This window comes from Aegilops tauschii, chromosome 5 (assembly GCF_002575655.3).
Source record: "Aegilops tauschii subsp. strangulata cultivar AL8/78 chromosome 5, Aet v6.0, whole genome shotgun sequence".
NCBI lineage: Eukaryota > Viridiplantae > Streptophyta > Magnoliopsida > Poales > Poaceae > Aegilops > Aegilops tauschii.
This window is the reverse complement of record NC_053039.3, coordinates 565,048,763-565,074,492: the sequence shown is the minus strand read 5'-3', so window position 1 is coordinate 565,074,492 and position 25,730 is coordinate 565,048,763. Positions and strand designations below refer to the sequence as shown.

General features: G+C 47.0%; 1 protein-coding gene across 1 annotated transcript; it reads left to right on the top strand.

The window, feature by feature from the left end:
* The first annotated feature begins 5,271 nt into the window (after positions 1–5,271).
* LOC123494233 (uncharacterized) lies at positions 5,272–24,879 on the top strand. Its single transcript, XM_045229359.2, has 2 exons — positions 5,272–6,898; positions 24,495–24,879. Exon 1 carries the CDS (start codon positions 5,875–5,877, stop codon positions 6,721–6,723), a length of 849 nt encoding a protein of 282 aa, XP_045085294.1. The 5' UTR covers positions 5,272–5,874; the 3' UTR covers positions 6,724–6,898; positions 24,495–24,879.
* The last annotated feature ends 851 nt before the right edge of the window (positions 24,880–25,730 follow it).

The window sequence follows — 25,730 nt, the reverse complement described above, 5'->3', positions numbered from 1 at the left end:
TGCACATCGGGCGCGTCGTCCGGCTTGTTACAGATTTGGTTTTGCAACAAAGGTCTTCTTGCGGAACTTTTATGCAACAAAGGTCTTGTTGCAGATTTGTTTTTGCAACCAATGTCTTGGTGCGTAAACGTCTCCGCGTTGCGCAGAACTAGCACAATTGCGGTAATTGTTGCTATGGTGGGACCGGCGGTTGTGACTAAGCTCGTGGGGCGTCATCCAAGGATGTCCACACCGGTGCTACCGCGGGATGGCAGGGCGACGGCGGAAGCAACTCCCCACGGTGCAAGTGAACTCTGGTGCTCCCACGAGACGTTGAACGCGGCTTGAGATCTTGTTGCAGAGGCAGCGACAGATGGAACCTGCAAGGCGATGAGAGTTCAGAGAGAGAAAGAGAGGAAAATGGTTGGGAGAAGAAGGTGGAGGTTTCCGGAGAGAAGGTGAGGGGCACGTGGCTGTTTGGGGAATAGCAAAAACAGATGTGAATGTGTGTAAAGAACGGTTGGATCAAGATGGGATCCAACGACTGCGCGGGCGGCTGAACTCTACCCGTGATAGGTCGGCTGAAGAGAACTATTTTCCTTCCTTTTACCGCGCATATAAGATTTAACTTAAGTCAGACTTTTTATAGTTTGACCAAATTTACATTTGAAATATGAACATGATAATATTAAAGATATAGAATATAAAATTTAATTCCATTAGGTGTCTAATGATATTCATTTGACATTGTGAATGTTGATATTTTTTCTATAAACTTGGTCAAACTTAATGAAGTTCGACTTAAGACATGACATATATGCGGAGTATGAATTAATGGTGGAGTATGAACATTCACGACTACAAATTTTATTTCATGACATTTAAAATTTGGAACAAGATAGCTTTTAAATTTCTAATTGTTTGATTACTCTAGAGAACAATATCTTCCAGGATAAGTGAATTTCCTAATTTATGAAATCTAAAAATAATCATGCATTTGAGTTTGAATTGTTGAAATTACTAAAATTTATATTCAAAATTATCATATAATATATCGAATGCTTTCTGACATTCGTTCCAAGTACTTGTAAGGTGATAACATCATTTTTTCCAATTTTTGATTATTTTGAATACCCTAAAGACCACAACACTTAGTGAAATTTCATATTTTTGGGCTCGAAATTCCAATAGAAAAAGCTTAATTTACTTATCATGAAATTTGTAATACAAGTAAGATTAGCTTTGAACCATATAAATATTAGGCTTAAATTACCAAAATACTGCAACAAAACTGAAAATACGCTTATCACTAGCCGACAGGGCCTTGAGAAGTTCACCGTGAAATGTCACGACAATGCAATTACTAAAAGCGATATCGCACAACGTGACTTATGGGTGAGGAAGATATGGTTGGCCCATCACAGATGTAAAGATGACTGCACAACGACCTGTGGAAGCGTGCAGCATGATTTATGTTTGTGGTCCGATTATAAATTTTGGCTGGAAAAGGTTTCATCCAACCAAGAACAATATTTGCTTGACTGGATGAAAATCCATTCGATCGCCACAAATTTGCTACATGAGAATGACATGTAGAACTAAATCACGCGTGCTCCCGTGCGCAGCGACAAAATAACCCCATTGAGCATGAGCTTCAAGATGTCCAAAAGCTCCGTGTTGGGCGTTTCTTTGTCCGTCACCCAGATTGATCCTCAAGATTGTCATCCGTGGACTAGTGCTAGTCTTGCCACCCCTGTCTAATGCACCTCTCCGTCATAGATCCACATCATTCTGCCGCTGCTCGACCACATGGTGCGACATGACGATCCTCCCGACATCCACATGAACATGTGGTTCAACCAAGCTGAAACCCCATGGCTAGCTTTGAGACTCGGAGTTGGGTAGAGCATCCTAATGCCACGCCTCACTATCAAGAGTGAACGCCATGATATAGACGTGGGTAGGCACGGAGCACCTGGGAGTAGGTGTGGTATCCCATTGACGACGACGATAATGGAAGCCCATATTTTCCCATTTAGCTCTTACAGGATTAAAATCCCAAAATAAATGTGCATTTAATTTTAAAAAAATGTTGAACCCTAAATACCTGGTGCACCTGGGAGTAGGGGTGCATTTAATTTTCCCATTTAGCTCTTACAGGATTAAAAGCCCATATTTTCAAGAGTGTTCAAGGAGTTTCATAATACCGAGCTCAGAATTACCAAAGATGCAAAAGTGCATATTACTTCGACGTGGCCAGATGATAATGAGTACTCATCCACGGGTGAAATTGTGCAGCAAGCTAGCTCTGCGTTGTTGTTGGAAATTGATAGTCATCCAAACAATATGCAACAACAACAACAAAAAAGTATCGATGAGTCGTGCGGAGGTTCCTTCAGATGATGGAGCAGCTACTGACGGCACGCGCCCGGCCCGCCAGGACCGCCAGCCCCGCCCAGCCCACCACGACCGCCAGGAACGCCCGCCCCGCCAGGCATGCCGTCGCCACCCTTACCGCCGGAGCCATCGCCGCCGCGGCCACCTACCCCGCCAGGCGCGCTAAAGCCTCCCTCCGCGCCGCGTCCACCTTCCCCGCCGATGACGCCATCTCCACCCTTACCACCAGCGCCGCCGCGCGCCTTGTAGCCTCCTTTCCCGCCTTTACCGCCCGCACCGCCACGAGGGGTGCGGCGGACGCCGAGAAGGCCACGGATGCAGCTGAAGCCGCGACTGCCACGGCCGGCGTCACCTCCATCACCGCCGCGGCCACCGTTCCCACCACGACCACCATCGCCGCCGCGACCACCGTCCCCACCAAGACCGCCATCGCCACCGGGGCCACCGTCCGGAGCACGTACGCCATTGCGGCCGCGACGACCGTCCCCACCACGACCACCATCACCGCCACGGCCACCGTCCCCACCACTGACCTCCATTGCCACCGTGACCACCGTCCCCACCACGTCCGCCATGACCACTGATGCCGCCGTCTCCGCCTTTACCGCCAGCGCCGCCATCCCCACCTTTCCCACCGTTGCCGCCGTTGCCGCCACACCCCCCGTCACCTCCGGCGCCGCCTTCTCCGCCAGAGCACCCATAGCCTCCGTTGCCGCCCGGTTGGCCGGGCTGTCCGTGGGCGGTGTTGTTGGCGGCCATGCTGCAGGTGGTGAGAGCCGGCAGCGAAAGTTTGATGAGGTGAGAACGAGGCGAAGAGGCGGTCGTCGGATTGGGATAGAGCTGATCGTCGAGGCCGGGGGCGGGCGTATATATATAGGTGGAGGCGGCGGCGTTGACGGGCCCGACCTTGACTCCGGTCGGGTCTAGTAGCGCGCGCTTCGTATGGTAATTGCTACTTCCTCCGTTTCAGTTTACAAGTCTTGCGCGTATACCTAGGTTGCCAATTTTATCACTCTAATATAAACTATATAATACAAAAATTATACCGCTCTAAAATAGAACATCCGAAGTTTATATTGATATATTTTTTGTAATATATGACTTGTATTAAGTTGGTCAAATTGACGATCTAGGGGTACGCGCACGCCCTGTAAACTGAGAGAGGGAGTACGTATATATGGTAACGTCTGGAGTGATTGATTGGTAATTAATTACGGTGCGCATGATTTCTCTTGTTTTATTTCTTGTGTCTAAGGCAACAATGCAGATATTAATTCATTTGGCTCATGGCCTAAACACATACACATATACACCGATGGCAGGGGAGCTTGCCGGAGGACCCTCCTGCGACCCACCTATGCGCTCCTGCGACCCACCCACCCACCGCCACTACACCGCCGCCGATCCCCTCCTCGCCTGCGCCCCCAACCATGCCGCCGCTGCGGCTCCGCGGATCGGAGCGGCAGGCGCCGCCTCCCCGCGCGCCTATACTGCAGGAGGTGGGGTTCCCCCTCCCCTTCGTATACGAAGCTTTCCCGGAGGCGTCACGCCTAATCCGCTCGGTACTGGACGAGATGCTGCGGGCGACGAGGGAGCAGAGGTGGATGGAGCGGTCGAAGCGGATCAGCGACGACTCCTTCTCATGGATGCAGTGCGAGAAGGAATGGAGGGAGGCGATGGAAGGTGCGCAGGCGGAATCAGATCCAGATCTCAAAATGTTGAAGGAGAGGTATGTTCAAACTTGTCGGATCCAAGCAGATCGAGAGATGATGAATCTATCAAGGAGGATTCACTTCGAGGGGTCACCGGAGGAGCGAGCTCGGATGCCGCCGTTTCCCACATCGCCAGCGATAGCGACAATCCAGTGGGCGCAGGGGGAGGGGCGCTCGTCTGATCCGCGGAGGAAGCGAAGATGGATTTCCCTGATTGGGCACCAACCAACAAGTGTCCCTCCACCACCGGAGGCAGTGGATCCTCTCCCATATCTGTCGCCGGAATTCTGAATCAATCTGATGGCGAACACAGGAGCAAGGTGGGTAAGGAGATGGAGACAGAAGATGAATTTGACACTTTCGATCCGGGTGGAACACTCAGAGTGTGCAGAAGTGAGAAGAGAGAAAAGCCAAGAGGAAATCAAATTGGGGGCAGATTTTGGGTCCTAGAGCAAAGTGATGATGAAGAAGAAAAAGAAGTTGTCTCTGAAGATGTTCAGAGAAGTCCATACCTGGCCACCATTGCTGATGCTTTTGCTTGTGCCAAGAGAGGAAGATCCAGGAAAAGCAGAGGTGCGAAGATTGGGAAAGAAACGAAGACAGGGAATCATCATTGGTGAAGCCATGCAACAACTCAGCGAAGAAACTCCCAGTAAAGCGCAGAATGCAAGGTACTGATCGCTACAGAAACACCGATTTCCCTCATGTTCATTGCAAATTTGTTCAGAATGATAGATGGTATCAAGTAATTCAGGGTAAGAATGTTGATGCTGGAGTTGGTTTAGAACCTAACTGGGTGCTTATGGGACGTGGACGGGAGGCGAAGATCAGATTAACGAGGTCGTTAGCTGATTTTCCCCTTTCCATACGATCGCCTGCACGCCAGGACGGGGAGACAGGGGATGATTTTGAACAAACAGGGGATATTCATATTTCTATTCGCACTATGGGCCGACGGGGGGGGGGGGGGGGGGGGAACAGGCCGGCCCATGGGCTTGCAATGGGGAAAGCCCACACGACCTGAGAGTAAGGGTGTGGCTATACATCCTGACCAGAGTCAGGGCGTGGATCCTACCCAGTTCTTAAGGTCTAGGGTTTCCCACCTGTGGTGCGCTCCCCCTCAAGCCGCCGCAGAGAGTAGCGGAGAGAATCAAGAAAACATGGCTGATCGTTTCAGACCTGGTCACGGTGGTGGTGGGAGAGATGGAGGAGGCGGGAGCAACTGGAGGCTGACGCATGGATTTGGGAGAGATCCAGCGTACGATCATGGCTCCAGGCGCGTCCGAGACCTCCTTTCAGAAATTTCCCAGGTAACCAGCACAACCAATCTTATGGAAGAAGGGAGGGGTTTGGAGACTGGAATCAGAATAGCGGGAATTGGGATGCGCGTCCTCCTCCCCGCAGGCCTTTTTTTCAGAGTAATTTGCCCACAGCGGCCAGTACTTATCAGCAGAAGGTGAACACAGTTGTCAGTGGAGGAGGAGGAGGCAGCGACGCTCAAGTTTCCAAAGCAAATTCAACTGGTGCTGTGTTGACAGGGAATCAAGGACCTGTGGTCGTTTCTGAGAGTAAAACACCAACCAATGACAAGATCGTGTGTCACAAATGTGGAAAGAAAGGGCATAACTCCAGGGGCTGCGAAGCAAAAGTTAAGTGCGTGATTTGTTCCAAAGATACTCACATCTTTGACTTTTGTGCCTGGCTTCATCAGAAAAAACCAGTTGCCACGTTGGTTGGATTTGGAGGGGAAGGGCTCGGCATCTTTGTGGCTGAGCACGCCAAAGAGATGATGGGTGCTGGTAAGAATGACGCAGTGGCCCTGGTGAGATTAAGAGAGAGTTGTGATCTGGAAATTGAAGCTGAAACCTTGATCAAATGTCTGGCGAAAACATATCCGTGGAGATGGGACTGGAAAGCTAAGAAGGTTTCTGATGGGGTGTTCTTGGTAAATTTTCCCTCAACTGCAAGAATCAACGAAGCTGCTGTGTATGACTGGGTACCTCTGAAGGGTGGAAACATTACAGTGAACGTCAGGGTTTGGAATGATGACGCAATGGCAGTGGGCAAACTATCAGTGGTCTGGATTAGAGCAAAAGGAGTTCCAAAAAGCATGAAGAATTACCATGGTCTGTGTGAGGTTGGATCAACTATTGGTTACCTCCAAGCTGTCGACATGGAGCTGATGAGCAAAACTGGTCTTGTCCGACTCAAAGTTGCTGTGGTAGATCACACCAAAATCCCCAGATGGACCAAACTGACAACTCCAGACCTCATGGTATTCAGAATTTTCTTTGAGGTTGAAGAAGTGGTGGAAAATGGCTGGGCTAAAGATGAAGATGAACTATCACAAGGATATGAGGAGTGGATGGATTTTCAGCAAGAAGAGGAGGAAAGCAGAGAGGCTAAAAAAGCAAAGACCAATGAAGAAGGAGTGGCCAAGAACCAGTTGTGTGCAAGCACAAGGACCAGGATAGCTGCGGAAGAGAGAGATACTGCTCTGAAAGAACAGGAAGCTGCTAATATATTGATGTATAGCAAAAATGTTAACAAAGACAAGTCGGGTAATATGGAAGAGGAAGTGGGATCAGCGTCTGTTAATGGGGAAGGGGAAAAACTGAGGGGGAAAAGTTGCTAAATGATGGATCCGGTGAGGCTATGGAAGAGGAATATGAAGCATCTCAGTCCATTAGTCTTGGCACTAAACTTGGGATAGCAAATCCAGAGGGGAGGAATAAAGAAAATGAAAAAGTTAACAATCTTTGACAGAGCCATGACTTTAGCCAGAGCCAAAAACATGGTTCTATCTGAAGGTATGTCTTCCAATCCTGATAACTCTAAAAATATTTATGCCAAAAATTTAAAACTTATTGATGTGGCTGATGTTTTAGGCATAGATTTGGGGGTTACTTTAGACATGGTGGAACACAATTTGGACTTGTTGTCTTCTTTAGAACAGGCTAGGAGAGATCTCTTTTTGGCCAGTTCTAGAGAAAGCCCTAACAATCAAGAGGAAGATCTCATCTTAGAACCTGAGGATGTTAATGACATACTTCAGGACCTTTTAAGTTTGAGTAAAGATGGTGATGATGATAATATGGATGAGAGGATGGATAGTATTTTTGGAGGGATTAGGAAGGGGCTTAAAGCCAACAGTGCTCAATTTGAGGCTGTAGCTGTTAAAATCCCAGTAAAAACTGTCCTGAGAAGAAAGAAAAAAAAGGAGTATTCACTAATCCAAAGTTGGAAAAAGTGTTTGGTACTCTTTTATTGCTTTCTTTTCTTTGGGATATAGTCATTTATAGATTGAGGAAAAAAGGGTGGTCTTATAGTACGCTCGGCTAAGATGTTAAGTGGTTTATTTTGGAATTGTAGAGGGATTGGAGAGAATAAGAAGAGAGACTTTATTAAAGAACAAATTGGGAAGAACAATTTAGATTTTATTGGTATACAAGAAACTATGAAGACAGATTTCAACAGGTTGGATTTTTCTGATCTTAGTGCTTCAAAAAATTATGAGTGGGTTTTTTTGCCATCTCAAGGAAGATCTGGGGGGATCCTAGTTGGCATTAATAGTGCCACTCTCATTAAGGAGAAAGCAGAGCAGGGGCAGTATTTTGTCAAAATTAAAGTTAGAAACATTAGGGATGGGTTTTGCTGGGACCTGGTTGTAGTATATGGAGATGCTCAACCAAAAGGCAAGCCAATATTCCTAGTGGAGCTGGTCCACGTATTCAAGAATTCGAAACGTCCCATGCTGGTAGGGGGAGATTTTAATATGACTAGGAAAGATAGTGATAAAAACAAGCCAGGTGGTTATAATAAATGGAGCATGCTTTTTATTCAGTAATTACCTATGGGGAAATGATGGAACTTCCCTTAGTGGGGAGGAAATACACCTGGTCTAATAATCATGAGGACCCCACTTATGCTTTATTAGACAGAGTGCTAATTTCCACCTTGTCGTGGTTTTGTCACGGCAGATGTCCTAGAGAAAGGACTTAGTCGTGGAGCCATCGCTACGGGTTAACTTAAAGGGGTTAAAGCGGACAAAGGACGCAAGAGAGTTTTATACTAGTTCAGCCCCTTACGATGAAGGTAAAAGCCTACGTCTAGTTGTGATGGAATTGCTGGGGTTTCGATGACCAGGGAGCGAATACGCTTTGCCTGAGTCTCGAGTTGTTGTCTGTTGTCTTTGAACCGCCACTGGGTCGTCCCCTTATATACATGGGTTGATGCCCGTCGGTTTACAGAATCCCGAGGCCAGCTCATAATCGTGTCCGGCTCGGTCTCTTCTACTTCTATCTTACAGCACAAGTTTACATATCAATGCCGGTTTATGTCTACAGGCCTTAAACCGGCTTTGGGCCCTGGGCCTTCATAAAGCGTCACCGTCTGTCTTCATGGACTTCAGATACGGATGAACTACTTATGGGGTTAACCCGGCCTCTCCTGGCCGGTTTACGCCCAGTGGTAATATCCCCAACATTAGGCCCCAGATTGATTTGAACTGGTTCATGTCAATCCTCAATACTTAAGAAAATTTCTTCTTCAACATCTTCACATAATCTTATAAACCGCCGTGACCTCATCTGTTATTTAAAACTGTGTATAATCCACCTTCATTAATGAGCCTCCAACAATCGAGGCGACAGCTCCGCCTCATATCCAAAATTTAGCCTCCTCGATTTTCGCACCTGACGCTTATCTTTCTTCCCTTATAAATAGAGCCAGGGGGTCTTTCCATTGCCCCCCCGTATCTCTTCACCTCATCTTCTTCCTTGCACTGCCCATCCTTTGGAGCTCCGCCGGCACCGTCGACCTTCGTTTCTTCCTTCGCGATGGCCGCTGCATCAACCTGATCGGACCAGAAAAACGCGGCAATCCTCCGCTGCTTCCTCAGCACCAGTACGTTCCTCCTTTCTTACTCCAGATCGACCATTAGGGTTCGTCGTTCTTCGTAGTTCTTTGAAGTTCTTGAATCTGTTTGTTTCTCTTTAGCAGTACCAATGGCTAGTTTAGATCTGCTTTTTCCAAAGCCTTTGTACTTTAAACTCCTGCTTCCTTGTTAGAACATCTGCCTTGTATAAAACTCATCTCAACTTGGTGAACCTTTAACACGCTAGAAATTAGGTCAGAATATATTATGTTTTTCCAACGCGCGGTAGATCTGAAATTACCATGGCGAGATGTGAAACTTGTTTCTTCCTTCACTTATACGCTTTTAATACCAGATTGGGCGGTTTAACTTCATATACAAAATGATGACACAGTAGATACCATTAGTCCCCTGTTGAACCGCCAATGCATTCATCATTGTACTGTTTTCATTGTCAGACTCCGTTTTACGAATAACCAATTCCGGTTTAACAATATGCTCACATCCTTATACCGCTGTATAGTTGTCCATTGTAAATCATAAACCGGCAATAATCATGTTTCAGATCTTTCATTGCCATGGCCAAGCAAATCTATGAATGCAATTGGGCTCCTTCTCGAGTAACCGAAGAACAGTTAAACAATCTTGTTAAAACGAGCGCTTTAGCCAAGAAAGATGTCATCCACTGGAGGGTCCCTAGCCCGGAAAATCCTCCTACACCCAAGGACGGAGACGTAGTCGTGTTTGCTGACCATCTGAGTCGAGGTTTTAGCCCTCCCTGTTTGAAATTTTTTCCGAGATGTACTAGCCAATTTTCAGCTGCGCCCTCAAGACATCGGTCCCAATTCTGTGACCAACATCTGCCACTTCCAAGTCTTCTGTGAGGTTTATCTGCAAGAGGAACCTACAGTCGAACTGTTTAGGGATTTCTTTCACTTAAACCGTCGCACAGATTTCTCGGATGGACCCAATACCGAACTGGGCGGAATGGCGGTTCAGAAAAGGAAGGAAGTCACCTTCCCTCATCCCAAACTCCACAGTCACCCCAAAGAGTGGAACAAGACTTGGTTTTATTACATGGATACATCTCCACCTGATGAAAACCCCCCTGTCGGGTTACCGCCCTGAACGCCTTAGCAACACACATCCTTTTCCTCAGAGGTTGACGGCAAAAGAAAGGGCCAACTATGCTCCCCAATTATCAAAGCTTAGAGCCTTCATGGCGAACGGTTTGACGGGAGTTGATCTTGCTCGTTCCTGGAAAAGCTGGAGTATTCTGCCCTTAAGCCGACGCTCCGGTTTGATGTGTTAGTATACGGGGAGTTTCAAGGATGCTCAGCGGCACATTGACATTCAGCTTACAGATGCAGAAGTCACTGAGGCTGTAAAGAAAATGCTGAACGAACCGGAGGCCGTCTGTGCCCAAACCGGACTACTCCCTTTCTGCAATTTCAACAAACCGCCAGCTGTAAGAATCATATAATCTTTTTATCTGAAGTTGCTTTTGTCCAAATATTCTTTGAAAGTGTGATTATTTTCTGACAGGGTGATGATCCATTCTGGAACAAGAAACCACCACAAGACAAACCGGTCAAGCCGCAAGATAAACCGGTCAAGGCAGTTCGTCCAAAGACCAAGGTTATCAAAAAAACCTGCCAAGAAAAGGACCACTGCATCCTCCGAGCTACCAGCTGATAACGATGTGGGTAATCCGGAATCAGAGGTAGAACTTGACTCTCTTGGTTCATTTTTCGTACCTCTCATTGACAATGATTATTATCAGGACGACGCTGAAGGCAGTCATGCTGATGACGTAGAGGTAACCATTCTTTCCTCCGATTCAGATCCTCTGCCAACATAAAAAATCCGTCAAGCAAACTGGAAAGTAAAATTTCTCACCCCCTTGCTTACTTGGACCCAAATTTTCTTTTGAAGACGCAGCAGCACGAGGCTCGCCGCACAACCCGGCACAGCGGCCAGGTAGTTACCTCCGCCGGTTTACCGAACAGTCCGGTTCGGAAATGCCAATCAGAGTTCTCTTATCCCATTGATACTTCATGCCCCAAAGCAGGTTGTTTCCGCCAGCCTCTTAACCCGTCTGATTCAAATTATCAGGGTACTTCTCACTCATCTTCTGGCGAGTCGTCGGCCACAGAACTTCCACCCCTCAAAACGGTTCTTGGGTGACCTATACACTTGTTGTTATCCTTGATGTTGCTATTTTGGTATACTGTACTGATCCTCATGTTTATTTTTCTCAGCGCCAAGCCCAGACCCAGCAAGAAAGCTCGGTTGAATAAACCGGCTGATGAAGACGTGGCTATTGAACCGGGGAAAACTCCAGATCCTGAAGAGACCAACATTGATGCCATACTGAATGACCCACCGCCTAAAGATCATGACTTCATTGCTGAGCAGGCAGAAGTTGACACCACAAGCCATGCTGACCAGCCAACCAGCCCTGTCCGAACTGACAATAAACCGGCAAGTCCAGTTAAAAATACTGACAAACCGCCAACCCTAGTAACGGCTGCTGATGACAAAGATGATGACATTATGATTACTGGCACTGGCCATACCGCTCCGGGCAATCCTGTCTCTTTGTCAAAGCATACTTCCAAAGAAGAGCTCTCTGCAATTGGCAAAGGCAAATGGAACGCCGATTTGTCAAATTATGCCCATCTGAATGCTCAAGACCTTCACTCTGGCTTCCTGAACCGTCTGTACACCAGCCGTGACTATGAAGCCGGTTTGGTAAATAAGATGAAGGAGCGCTATGAGGTAACTTCATAAGTGTTTCTCTCTTATATTTAATTGCAGCTTATCAACTCCAGTAGCCCCCAAGTGATGGTTTAAGATACCAATTTAAACCGGGACTTAGTAACAATTTCATGTTTGCAACAATGCATCTTAACTTCACTGATGTAGCCCCCAAGGGTTGGTTTAACTTTAAAAATATGAACCAGGACTTTGTGGAAGAATTCCCATATCAGCATTTTATGAGCAAATACACATTAGCCCCCAAGTGCCAAGCTTAATACTTGTATTGTGCTTGGGAATTGTAATTTTTTTTGATAAAGAGCAAATATGCATTAGCCCCCAAGTACTAAGGGCGTAACTTGTTATGTACTTGGGACTTCAAATATGTACTGTAAACTTATTATATATCTGTCTCTTTATAGGCTGAACTGAGCAAGAAGGAAAGCCAAACCGCTGATCTGCAAGAGAACCTCAAATCCCAGCAAGCTGAAACCTCCAAAGCGAAGGAAGAATTGATCAGCGCTCTAGGCGCTATGGAGAAACTGAAAGAGGGCTTCCACAAAGAGCGGGCGGATTGAGAGACTGAAAAATCCGCTTTGATAAAAAGGGCTGAAAAAGCAGAAGCCGCTCTTAAACCGGTGGTTGATGAACTGACCGGCGTAAAGCGGCAGATTCATGCCATGACTACTGCTGTGTTCGGTAAAACATCTTTTCCTTAATACTTTCAACATATCTCTCCCATGTGTTGTCGGTTTACTGATGTGTACAATGGTGCAGGAACTCGCATTAGCCATCTGGGCTCTGATGTACAGAAGAAGTTGAAAGTTGCCTACACTCTGATAGAGTAGCTGTATACCAGTGCGCAGCGGATCATCTATACTGCTTCACATAATAATCCTCCTCCCACTTTGATCAAGGATACCTTAGAAAGGTGTATCTATGCTTCCTGCCCGGGTAGACGAGCTAAAAAAGTCTGCCGCTAGAACGGGCGCTTTGGCCGCACTAACCCGGGCAAAAGCGTGGGTACCCGACTTTGATCCAGTGGAGGCGGCCCAAGGCTATCCCAGTTTAAAGGAAGACGGAACATAATTTGGCAATGATGATCTCCGAATCATAAATCGGGAAGTACACCCATTGGCTTGTCAACTGGTTGAAGAGGCAGATCTTTCATACTATCAGGCGAGTTATGATGATAAGAACAGACAGGTTGCGGCACCAATTCCAGAAGCGCAAAATCTTATCCCACCAATCCATAAGCACACTTATGCCCCTGACATTGAACCGTCCATGCTGATAAGCGATGAAGCAGTATTCCAAGCCCTAACTGGGATTGACTGGGCAACTGTTGATTTCCAGCCACTGGGTAGAGAGGAGGGAGTTGAACCGGTGCGAGATGATCCGCAGCCGTCAGGCCAAGCTGGTGACCAACCATGAACCGAAGGCCGGTTTAGTCTTCTACATGTTGGTCTGGTATGCCTTCGTCCATATTTATCTGCGACTCATGCTTGCTTAATCCGACATGCTTAAGATATGATATTCATAATCCATAGCCATTTATTCAAGCTGTTCCTGCAGATAAGAAGCTTAAAGCACCCTGGCGGTTTACCCCCAGGCGGGTCATGATACCCATATATATATATGATCAAGGTCTGTAACCAAGGTTGTAAAAGATAACCAAATATGGAAATATATAATACCTGCGACCTTTAGGCATGATGTTGGCTGGCCAACTTTGTAGTGAGGGCCATAACCCTACTCTGGAGGATAAGTAACTCCTGATATATGATGCCGGTTTACAATAAAATCGTTCCGGGTTGTGAGAAACACCGGTTTATTCCATACTGGTGCCTTTGAGTCAAAACCAGACCGGGCTGATAGTATCCGGATTATAATTTGATCGTGTACTGACAACTTGTAGTTGACAGCCTAACCGGGTTGATAAACACCGGTTGTAAAAACATCACAAATCTTATGAAACAAAGAAAACTTAGCAAAAAGCAAATAAAAACCGTTGTAGTCGAGGCTTTTCACGGGCTGCCCTGCCCCAAATTCGAGGCTTTTCATGGGCTGCCAGGCCACTGTGTTAAACCATTTTTGCAAAGCCTTTTAAGATGGTCCTCAATCCTTAACCAATCATCGTTTTAACTTGACAAGTTCAGGGTCTTCATTTTAGAGTAACTTGTCAAATTTTGAAGGGTCATACCAGGTTTACCTGGGCGGAGTGACCTACTTAAATAGGCAGGTTAACCCGGGGTTTTAGGTGTATACACCAGGCTTCCAAGCCATGGCTTGATAGCCTGTTACAAGTGTAGATTCTTAGTTCATTTCGAGAGCAAAGAATCCCCAAGCAACATTGTGAGCTGTGCTCAGTGGGTGCCTATGTTTGAGCTGTTGTTTTACAACACTCTCTTTGGCCCCGGATTGATGTGGCTTTGAGCCGATCAAGAGGTGTGACTGTGGTCCGGATACGACCAAGCCCCCAAGTGATGATGTGGCATTGCGCCGATCAAGAGGTGTAGCTATGGTTCGGATACGACCAAGCCCCCAAGTGATGTTGTGGCATTGCACCGATCAAGAGGTGTAGCTATGGTTCGGATACGACCAAGCCCCCAAGTGATGTAATATAAAGCTTTGAGAAGCTAAATCAAGGGGTAAACCGGACGCCGCTTTGTAAGCTCCATGTAACCACACATGATGTAAGAAAAACAACAGATACCCCGCTTTTAGCTGAGGTTCCGGTTTATTATATTGATCATAATATATACAATGTCATAATATGTACCTAAGCAGAGCCTATAGCTCAAGTATAGTAGGGCCAAAGATGAGCAATATTCCACGGCCGGTTGGTCTCTTCCTCCGATTTACGTGAGTCTTTGCGCTCTCGAACATCGATTAGGTAGTATGACCCGTTGTGTAGATTCTTGCTGACCACAAAGGGTCCTTCCCAAGGGGGGGGGATAGCTTATGCATATTCGTCTGATCCTGGATGAGCCGAAGCACCAAATCACCTTCTTGAAAGGTTCTAGTTCTAACCCGGCGGCTATGATAACGACGCAGATCTTGCTGATAAAGCGCCGAACGGGCTGCCGCCATGTCACGTTCCTCATCTAACAGGTCAAGAGCTTCCTGCCGTGCCTTCTCGTTGTCAGCTTCAACATCTGCCGCTACACGAGGCGAGTCATGATGGATGTCACTAGGAAGAACTGCTTCCGCTCCATAAACCATGAAAAATGGTGTGTATCCTGTCGATCTGTTGGGTGTGGTATTGATGCTCCACAACACAGAAGGTAACTCCTCAACCCAACAACCCGGCGTCCGTTGCAAAGGAACCATAAGCCGGGGTTTGATGCCTCTCAAGATCTCTTGATTGGCCCTCTCCGCTTGACCATTAGACTGTGGGTGAGCCACTGATGACACGTCAAGCCGGATGTGCTCACGTTGACAGAACTCCTTCATGGCACCTTTTGACAGATTGGTACCATTGTCTGTTATAATGCTATGTGGAAAGCCGAACCGGAAGATCACCTTTTTGATGAATTGAACCGCCGTGGCTGCGTCACACTTACTAACTGGCTCTGCCTCCACCCACTTCGTGAACTTATCAACCGCCACCAAAAGGTGGGTCTTCTTGTCCTTGGACCTCTTGAAAGGCCCAACCATATCCAGCCCCCAAGTTGCAAATGGCGAGGTGATTGGAATCATCCTCAATTCTTGAGCCGGTATATGAGCGCGCCTTGAGAATTTCTGACAGCCATCACATCTTTCGACCAAGTCCTCGGCATCAGCATGAGCTGTCAACCAATAGAAACCGTGACGAAACGCCTTGGCCACCAAAGATTTTGAACCGGCGTGGTGACCACAATCTCCTTCGTGGATCTCACGCAAAATTTCACGGCCTTCCTCAGGAGACACACAGCGTTGAAACGCCCCTGTCACACTACAATGATGTAACTCTCCATTGATAATAGTCATGGACTTGGACCGCCGGATTATCTTCCTGGCCAAAGTTTCATCCTCTGGTAACTCGCCCCGGTTCATATACGCCAGATATGGAACCGTCCAATCCGGGATAAAATGAAGTGCCGCCACCAACTGAGCCTCCGGATCAGGAACAACCAAATCCTCTTCACCAGGGAGTTTGACAGACGGATTATGGAAAACATCCAGCAAGACATTAGGTGGAACCGGTGTACGTTGGGAACCCAGGCGGCTTAAAGCGTCCGCCGCTTCATTCTTCCGCCGGTCCACATGATCCACCTGATAACCTTTAAAGTGACCTGCAACAATATCCACCTCACGACGATATGCTGCCATTAGTGGTCCTTGGAATCCCAAGTGTCGGACACTTGTTGAGCCACCAAATCTGAGTCACCGAAGCACTTAACTCGGCTTAGGTTCATCTCCTTAGCCATCCGAAGACCATGGAGTAAAGCCTCATATTCAGCTGCATTGTTAGTGCAAGGGAATATTAAACGGAGAACATAACAAAACTTATCACCTCGTGGGGAAGTTAATACGACTCCAGCCCCCGAGCCCTCCAATTGCTTGGACCCATCAAAATGAATAGTCCAATAAGTATGATCCGGCTTCTCCTCTGGCGCTTGTAATTTTGTCCAATCATTGATGAAATCCGCAAGTGCCTAAGATTTGATCGGCGTTCGGGGTATGTATTTCAACCCATGAGGCCCGAGATCTATAGCCCACTTAGCAATCCGGCCAGTTGCTTCCCTGTTCTGGATTATATCTCCCAACGGAGCAGAGCTGACCACCGTGATGGGATGACCTTGGAAATACTGCTTAAGCTTCCGGCTTGCCATAAAAACCCCATACACCAATTTTTGCCAATGCGGGTACCTCTGCTTGGACTCAATAAGTACCTCACTGATATAGTAGACCGGCCGTTGAACCGGATATTCCTTTCCTGCCTCCTTGCGCTCCACCACAATAGCCACACTAACAGCCCGAGGATTAGCTGCCACATATAGCAACAATGGTTCTTTGTCCACTGGAGCAGCGAGAATTGGCGGATTAGCCAGCTACCGTTTTAAGTCCTCAAATGCTTCATTAGCGGCGTCACTCCAGACGAAGTTATCCGTTTTCTTCAGCATCTGATATAAAGGGATGGCCTTCTCGCCAAGGCGACTGACAAACCGGCTCAACGCGGCAATACGGCCTGCCAGGCGTTGAACATCATTGATACACATCGGTTTAGCCAAGGAGGTGATGGCTTTGATCTTTTCCGGATTAGCTTCAATGCCCCTGTTAGATACCAAAAAGCCCAAGAGCTTGCCTGCAGGTACACCAAAGACACGCTTGGCTGGATTAAGCATCATTTTGTAAACCCGCAGGTTATCAAAGGTTTCCTTCACGTCATCAATCAATGTCTCCTTCTTCCTTGATTTTACCACAATATCATCCAAATAGGCATGAACATTGCGGCCGATCTGTTTATGAAGACAATTCTCCACACACCGTTGATAAGTCGCCTGGGCACTCCTGAGCCCAAAGGGCATGGACACATAGCAGAAGGCTCCAAAGGGAGTTATGAAGGCTGTCTTCTCCTGGTCCTTAACTGCCATTTTGATCTGATGATAACCAGAATATGCATCCAATAATTTGATCAATACGGGGAAGGGAAAAAGGATCTACTGGACAAGCTTTGTTGAGATCTGTGTAGTCCACACACATACGCCAAGTGCCATTCTTCTTGAGGACCAGCACCGGATTAGCCAACCACTCAGGATGGAATACTTCAACGATAAATCCAGCCGCCAAGAGTCTGGCTACTTCTTCTCCAATAGCCTTGCGTCTTTCTTCATTGAACCGGCGGAGAAACTGCTTGACTGGTTTATACTTTGGATCAATATTGAGAGTGTGCTCAGCGAGTTCTCTCGGTACACCTGGCATGTCAGAAGGCATCCACGCAAAGATGTCCCGATTCTCAGGGATGAACTCGATGAGCGCGCTTTCCTATTTCGGATCCAAGTTAGCGCTGATGCTAAATTGCTTGGACGAATCGCCGGGCACGAAGTCAACAAGCTTAGTCTCATCAGCCGATTTGAATTTTAGGGCCGGATCATGCTCTGCAGTTGGTTTCTTTAATGAAGTCATGTCTGCGGGATCAACATTGTCTTTGTAAAACTTCAAATCTTCTGTTGCACAAACCGACTGTGCATAAGCCGCATCACCTTCTTCACACTCCAGAGTGATCTTGCGGCTTCCATGCACAGTTACAGTTCACTTGTGACCCGGCATCTTGAGCTGCAGATAGACATAACAAGGTCGTGCCATAAACTTAGCATAAGCCGGCCGTCCAAACAGGGCATGATACGGGCTTTTGATTTTCACCACTTCAAAGGTCAAAGTTTCTGATCTTGAGTCATGCTCATCTCCAAAAGCCACCTCCATAGCTATCTTACCAAGAGGATATGCCGATTTACCAGGTACCACACCATGGAACACCGTATTGGACGGTTTAAGATTTTTATCTGTTAACCCCATGCGACGGAAAGTTTCATAATAAAGGATATTGATACTAGTCACTCGATCCATGAGTACCTTAGTGAACTTATAACCTCCCACCTGAGGTGCCAGCACCAGAGCCAGATGACCCGGATTGTCAACCCGGGGTGGATGATCTTCTCTACTCCACACAATCGGCTGCTCGGGCCAGCGCAAATAACGGGGCACCGCTGGTTCAACGGCATTCACCGCCCTTTTATGAAGCTTCTGATCGCGCTTGTCCAAGCTAGTGGTGAAGACATGATACTGTCCGCTATTCAACTGCTTCAGGTTGCTCTGGTAACCCGACTGCTGCTGCTGCTGATTGCCCTGATGATTATAGCCACCTTGGTTACCCTGATTACTTTGATTGTTATGTCCACCCTGATTACCGTGGAAGCCTGAACCGGAATTTCCTCCACCATAACCCGGCCCATGAGACCCGGGGCCCGAACCACCTCCTGGTCCATGATCATACCGGAAAGAATCAGAATTTTTGAACTCTTGCATGATGTAACTATCTTTCCAGAGGTGCGTGGACAAGATCTCCTTCGTCCCATGCTTTGGACAGGGCTGGTTCAACAGATAAGACAAACGGCCAGGATTAGGACTTGGCCCTCCACCGCGCTCGGCCGGTTTACCCTTACGCCTCTGGCCCTTGTCATGTGTATTAGTATTAGCCACAAAGTCTAAACCATGGTCCGCCTTACGCTTGCCGCTGTTTCCATGACCCGCCGGGTTGTGGTGCTGCCCCTTGGCGTTGCCGCTCTTTTTTCCCTTCCCTGTCTTATCATCGTCAGACTCGGGATCCTTGGTACTATCAGAGTCGGCATACTTCACCAGTGCAGCCATGAGGGTTCCCATGTCATTACAATGACGTTTGAGCTGTCCCAACTTCAACTTCAGGGGTTCAAACCGGCAATTGCCTTCCAATGTTAAAACTGCGGTGTCAGCGTTGATGCGGTCCGATGAATGCAAAATCTCCGAAACCCGGCGCACCCAATGGGTTGTTGACTCTCCTTCCTCCTGGACACAGGTAGCTAAGTCCACAATTGACATGGGCTGCTTGCATGTATCCTTGAAATTCTGAATAAACCGGGCTCTCAACTCGGCCCATGACCTGATAGAATTAGCCGGTAAGCTCTTTAGCCAAGTGCGGGCCGTCCCTTCTAGCATCATGGTGAAGTATTTCGCACATGCCGCATCATCGACATCCAGCATCTCCATGGCCATCTCATAGCTTTCGACCCATGTTTCAGGGGATAAATCGGCGGTGTAATTCGGCACCTTGCGCGGGCCCTTGAAATCCTTGGGCAGGCGCACATTGCGCAACGCCGGGACGAGACACGGCACTCCCAAAGAACTAGAGGTAACTCCTGGTTCCACCGATGTGGTTGGACGAACCGGAGTAAGCTGACGGGCTTCATGCTGCGCCGCTAACTCGGCCTCTCTGCGTGCCTGAGCCCGGTCCACCACCTCCTGAGCATCACCAGCACCACCCGCCGGGTTATTGCCACGGGGCGGATCACGGTTCCGCGCATTGCTTGACACTGCCGGTTCATCCATACGCATGCTGTAACTCCGGCTTGGACGGGGAGTGGAATGAATCCGACCGCGATGATATGAATAAGCCTCCTGTTGAACCAAGGCTGTCTGAAGAAGCTCCTTAACCCGACGCGTCTCGACCGCCGCCGGAGAATCGCCTTAGATCGGGATGGCCGCCAGCCGTGAAGCGGCAGCGACAATGTTGTCCATCGGGTTAGAGTAATGACCCGGCGGCGTGGGGACATGCGGTGTTACAATGTTGTTCTGACGAGGCGGATCCACCAAACGTGGCTGAACCGGCGCCCCTGCTCCAGGTGCCTCCGCCCGGTTTACCACCGGCGGATTACTGGTCCCTGCTCCTGGGGTGTTAAAGAGATTTCTAGCGTCATAAACCGGCGGCAGACGATGTCTGTACCTCCTCTTCAAGACTTCGTTCAACGCACTCTGATCCAGCATAATCCGGTAAGCTTGTGCATCCAAAGCGGCCCGCTCCACGGCCATCTTGGTACCCTCAGCTGCTAAGTCGGCTTTGTCCTGGGTGATCTGATCTTTCACTTTCGCGATTTCCGCATTGTGTGCATCCTGATCCACCGGGTTAACCTCCGCCATCAGCGTTGCCAACGCATCAAACAAATCCGATAGAACCTGAGCTGGCGGTCGCACAGGGCCTCCTGCCCCGGCCGCTGTTGCCACTGTTAATCCGGAAATCATCGCCGCTGCGGTCGAAGAGTGGAGCACCGGTTGTGTACCGGCCATGAAGATCGCAACCCGGTCTGGCAGATCAAAGGGTCCGGAATACTGTCGCCATCGGAACAGCCCCCAATCCGGCCATCTTGTAACTGATATAACGACTCGGTCTCTCCGGTCGATGACTCGTCGCCGGAATAAATGACGGTCTCACCACCAGATTCCGATCTATCCTCAGATTCCCCTCCATGGATAACTCCCACGAAGGCACGCTTCATGACAGGCTTGACCCGGGCAGATCTCGCACGCTGAGCCGATTCTACGAGGTCGGTGCAGATGTCCGGCTCAGGGCCCGGTTCGCCGATCTTGCCAATGAAAACGTGTATGCCACCAAAGGGGACCTGGTACCCGTACTCGATTGAGCCGGCCTCGGGGCCCCAGCCTGCATCGTCGATGTAGAGCTTGCCGCGACTACTCTTGGTCATCCGGCCCACAACGTAACCCTTGAGTCCTTCGAAGTTGCCCTCCAAGAACTTGAAACCATTGTGCGATAGCCCCACGGTGGGCGCCAACTGTCGTGGTTTTGTCATGGCAGATGTCCTAGAGAAAGGACTTAGTCGTGGAGCCATCGCTACGGGTTAACTTAAAGGGGTTAAAGCGGACAAGGGACGCAAGAGAGTTTTATACTAGTTCGGCCCCTTACGATGAAGGTAAAAGCCTACGTCTAGTTGTGATGGAATTGCTGGGGTTTCGATGACCAGGGAGTGAATACGCTTTGCCTGAGTCTCGAGTTGTTGTCTGTTGTCCTTGAACCACCGCCGGGTTGTCCCCTTATATACATGGGTTGACGCCCGTCGGTTTACAGAATCCCGAGGCCGGCTCATAATCGTGTCCGGCTCGGTCTCTGCTACTTCTATCTTACAACACAAGTTTACATATCAATGCCGGTTTATGTCTACAGGCCTTAAACCGGCTTTGGGCCCTGGGCCTTCATAAAGCGTCACCGTCTGTCTTCATGGACTTCAGATACGGATGAACTACTTATGGGGTTAACCCGGCCTCTCCTGGCCGGTTTACGCCCAGTGGTAATATCCCCAACACACCTCATGGGAGGAAAAATATCCTTTGGCCTACATTGAAGACTTACCCAGAGAGGTCTCAGATCACACTCCACTGCTCATAAAAACTGGAAAGGCACCTGTGAAAACTTCTGTTTTCATGTTCGAAAACAGTTGGTTTCAAAGGCCAGATTTGGATGAGATAGTCAGGAAAGTGTGGGAAACAAAATTCCCCGGGGGCTCCATTCTGGACAGGGTTCATAACAAAATAAAGGAGCTAAGGAAAGTATTAAAAGGATGGAATTTGAATATTGAAGCAATTTTTAGAAGAAAGAAAAAGGAAATATTGGAGGAGTTGAATAGATTAGACAAGATGGAAGAAGAAGGGAAATTATGTGATAATGACAAGGAAGTAAAAAGGGGTTGCCAAGAGTCTCTGAAGGAAATTCTTAAATAAGAAGAAATCAAATGGCTTCAGAGATCTCATGACACAGAGCTGTTGAAGGGAGATGCAAATACTAAATATTACCATGCAAAAGCGAATGGCAGGCTTAGGAAAAATAGAATTATTAAGCTTGTGCAAGATGATGGGGTGATTGAAGGGCAGGATAATTTGAAGAAATATATCACCCATTTTTACAAAGAACTTTTTAATGAACCTGAGATCAAGACTTTAAACATGGACCCCAGTGGTGTGGAGACACTCACTGCGGATGAACAGGAATTTCTTGTCAAGAAATTCACAATGGATGAGCTGAGAAAAGCTGTTTTTGAAATGGAGAAGAACAAGGCGGCTAGTCCGGATGGGTTTAATATTGAATTCTATCAACATTTTTGGGAATTGGTTAAGGGTGATCTGTTTGCATTGCTTGAGGAATTTTATGAACATAATTTAGACCTAGACAGGCTGAATTATGGAGTAATTTCTCTTTTACCTAAGGGGAGTGATGCGGATAGGATACAAAAGTATAGACCAATTTGCCTCTTGAATGTTATCTTGAAGATAATCACCAAAATTTTGGTGAATAGATTGATTATAATAATTTCTGGAGTAACCAGAGCCTCTCAAACTGCTTTTATAAAAGGAAGGTATATATTAGAAGGGGTTCTGGTGCTACATGAAACATTGAATTCTATGCACAAAACGAAGAAAACAGGGGTTCTTTTTAAGATTGATTTTGAGAAGGCGTTTGACAAAGTTAAATGGCCTTTCCTTTTTCAAACTCTTAAAATGAAAAAATTCCCGGATAAATGGATTAATTGGGCGATGAAGACTGTGGTGGGGGAAAGGTAGCTGTCAAGGTGAATGGAGAAATTGGGCCTTATTTCAAAACACGTCAGGGATTGAGACAGGGCGGCTCGATGTCGCCCTTGCTCTTTGATCTCGCGGTGGACAACTTAGCTATTATGATGGATAGAGCGTTTGAAGGGGCCCTAGTCTGTGGCCTGGCCAAAAATCATAAAGAAAATGATATTTGCATTCTGCAATATGCAGACGACACTATTCTCCTTTTCCAGGATGACTTGGAACAGGCTAGAAACATCTAAAGAATCCTAAGCATTTTTGAAATCATGTCGGGGCTGAAAATCAATTTTCATAAAAGTGAAGTGACATTTGTGGGTTTAGAGGATGATAGAGCTAAACTTTTTGAGGAGATCCTCACTTGCAAGAGAGGGGCACTCCCGTTCAAATATCTTGGAATCCCAGTTGATGATCATAGGCTGAAAAATAGTGATTGGAATCCTTCTGTTAACAAAACTGAGAAGAGAATGGGAGGTTGGCTGGGGAGGTTTCTTAACATGGCTGGGTGCACGACCCTGATTAACTCTTCCCTGACTAGCCTAGTCCTTTTTATGCTCTCCTTTTATGAGTTACCAAAGGGAGTCAAAAAAAGATTGGACAGACCCAGAGCCAATTTTCTTTGGAGTGGTGAGGGGAACAAACATAAATATCATCTAGTTGCCTGGGAAAAAGTGTGCGGACCAAAAGATTTAGGCGGTTTGGGGATTTTAGATTTGGATTTCATGAATATTGCACTGCTGTCTAAGTGGCCGTGGAAGCTTTTTAATGAAGAAAGCTTATGGCAAAGATTGTTGTGGGATAAATATGTTAAGAATTCCATCTTCGGACAGGTTAATAAAAAACAAGGCGACTCGCATTTTTGGCAGGGACTGCTAAAATGCAAACCCTTGTTCTTAAACTGTTGCAGATTTAAGGTGGGGAATGGAAAAAGAACTAGATTTTGGGAAGATATATGGATTGGGAAGCAGAAGTTGTCTGACACTTTTCCTAATCTATATAATGTTTCCCTAAATCAACACATTACAGTGCATGAAGTTATTTCCTCCCAAATGTCTACTCTCCATTTCAGAAGAGCGCTGGTAGGGGGAAGAGAAAATCAATGGCAAGATATGGTTGAACTATGTAGATTAGTGAAGTTAACTAAGGAGAGTGATAAACTGCACTGGATTTCTGATAGAACAGGGATATTTAGTGTGAAATCTTTCTACTCTATTCTTCAAATAGGGGACAAATGGTCTAACAGTTTTCTTTGGAAAGTAAAAATTCCTCCGAAAATTAAAACTTTTGTCTGGTTGGTCTTGAATAAGAGTATACTAACTAGAGATGTCTTGTTACATAGAGGAGGAAAATGTGAGGAGAAATGCCTTTTTTGCAACGAAAAGGAATCAATCAATCACCTTTTTTTCCGATGTCCACTTGCCAGATATATGTGGAACGTAGTTAGTTATTGCACTGGTTTCAGATGTGATTTCAGTGACATGGACACGTGCATACACATCTGGCTAAACGCCTTTGGGAAGGAAAATAAAAAGAAAGTTTTTGTCGGGGTAGCAGCGCTAATATGGAGTATTTGGAAAGCTAGAAACTCAGCGTGTTTCCAACATATATGGCCTAATGATCCTTGTGTCTTGATGTTTAGAATGTCGCATTGGATTAATGATTGGAGTGGCTTGCAGGTGAAGGCGGACGCAAAAATGGAGCTGCAACGGGGCGCAAAGCTGCTGGATCGAGTCGCCAGTGATGTTTTAGTCAAGACAAGGATGGGCGACTTGGGTGCCAAGATTGGAGAATGGTTGAGGCCGAAGTCTGGATAGTTTGCTACTCTTGTTGTCTGGTGGATTTTTGTGTCTCTCTCGCTGTAATAAGACAGTCTGAAGAGTTGATGGTGGTCTTTTCTTCCCCTTGCCTTATGTGCTGCTTTTAGCGCATAGGTTTGATGGGGGGGATGCTATGCGCTTATGTAATAGGGCATGCTTTTTAGAAGGCGCGTTGTGGAGGTCGTTTGATGTGTTTTGGATGTATCAAACTACTTGGTTTCTTTAAATGAAATCGGGGGAAAGATCCCTTTCTTTCAAAAAAAAGGCAACAATGCATTGAGGATCACGTCCGTCTCAAATTAGGAAACGCTTCCTGGCAGACGTATGGTAGGAACAATCGTCGGACCAGTCGCGGAGAGACGACCATGCATTTTTCTTCTCACGACCAAGATTCATTCTAATATCCGTCGACATTTTCCAAACTGTTTTGCTAACTCTCAGTCGATGACTTGGTTATATATGTCTCACTCAATGCTATATTAGTTCGATCTTGTGTCGAGATCTGTGCAATTTTTTTATAGCTTGTCCTTTCTTTTTTTCTTCTTATATGGTATGTCATTTGACTAAGATTAGGTTAAATCTCAGTTGATTGAGAACTGGACGAGACTTGCCTGCTCCCCGCGCGTGCGCCCATCCGTGCTCTCGCATACGTGGCTTGATTTGATTGGAACAAAATAAGGTCCGGTCCCACCCCCTTAAAATCATGGGGGGTGATTAGATTAGAAAGGAAAAAGGAAAAAAGACAGCCGTAGGATGAGGTGGGAGCACGACTGGGAGCATGGGGAGTGAGCAGGCAAGCCGAATTAGGTTAAATCTCAGTCGATTGAGAACTAGCCACGCCCTCTTTCAAAACATCCACTTCTATCCCTGTTTTTACCCATAACGCCTTCTACATTCATTGTACTTTCCCCAAATGCACCCCTCATTCAATCGTTCCCATCTACTCCCTCTGTACCATAATACATAAGACATTTCTTGACATTACGACGGTTGCAAAAAACATTTTTTTGTGGAGTATCTTATATTATGTTATAGGGGTAGTATGTTGATATCTTGCCCACTGATTTGTGCGATCTCACCAAAAGTCCAGGACAG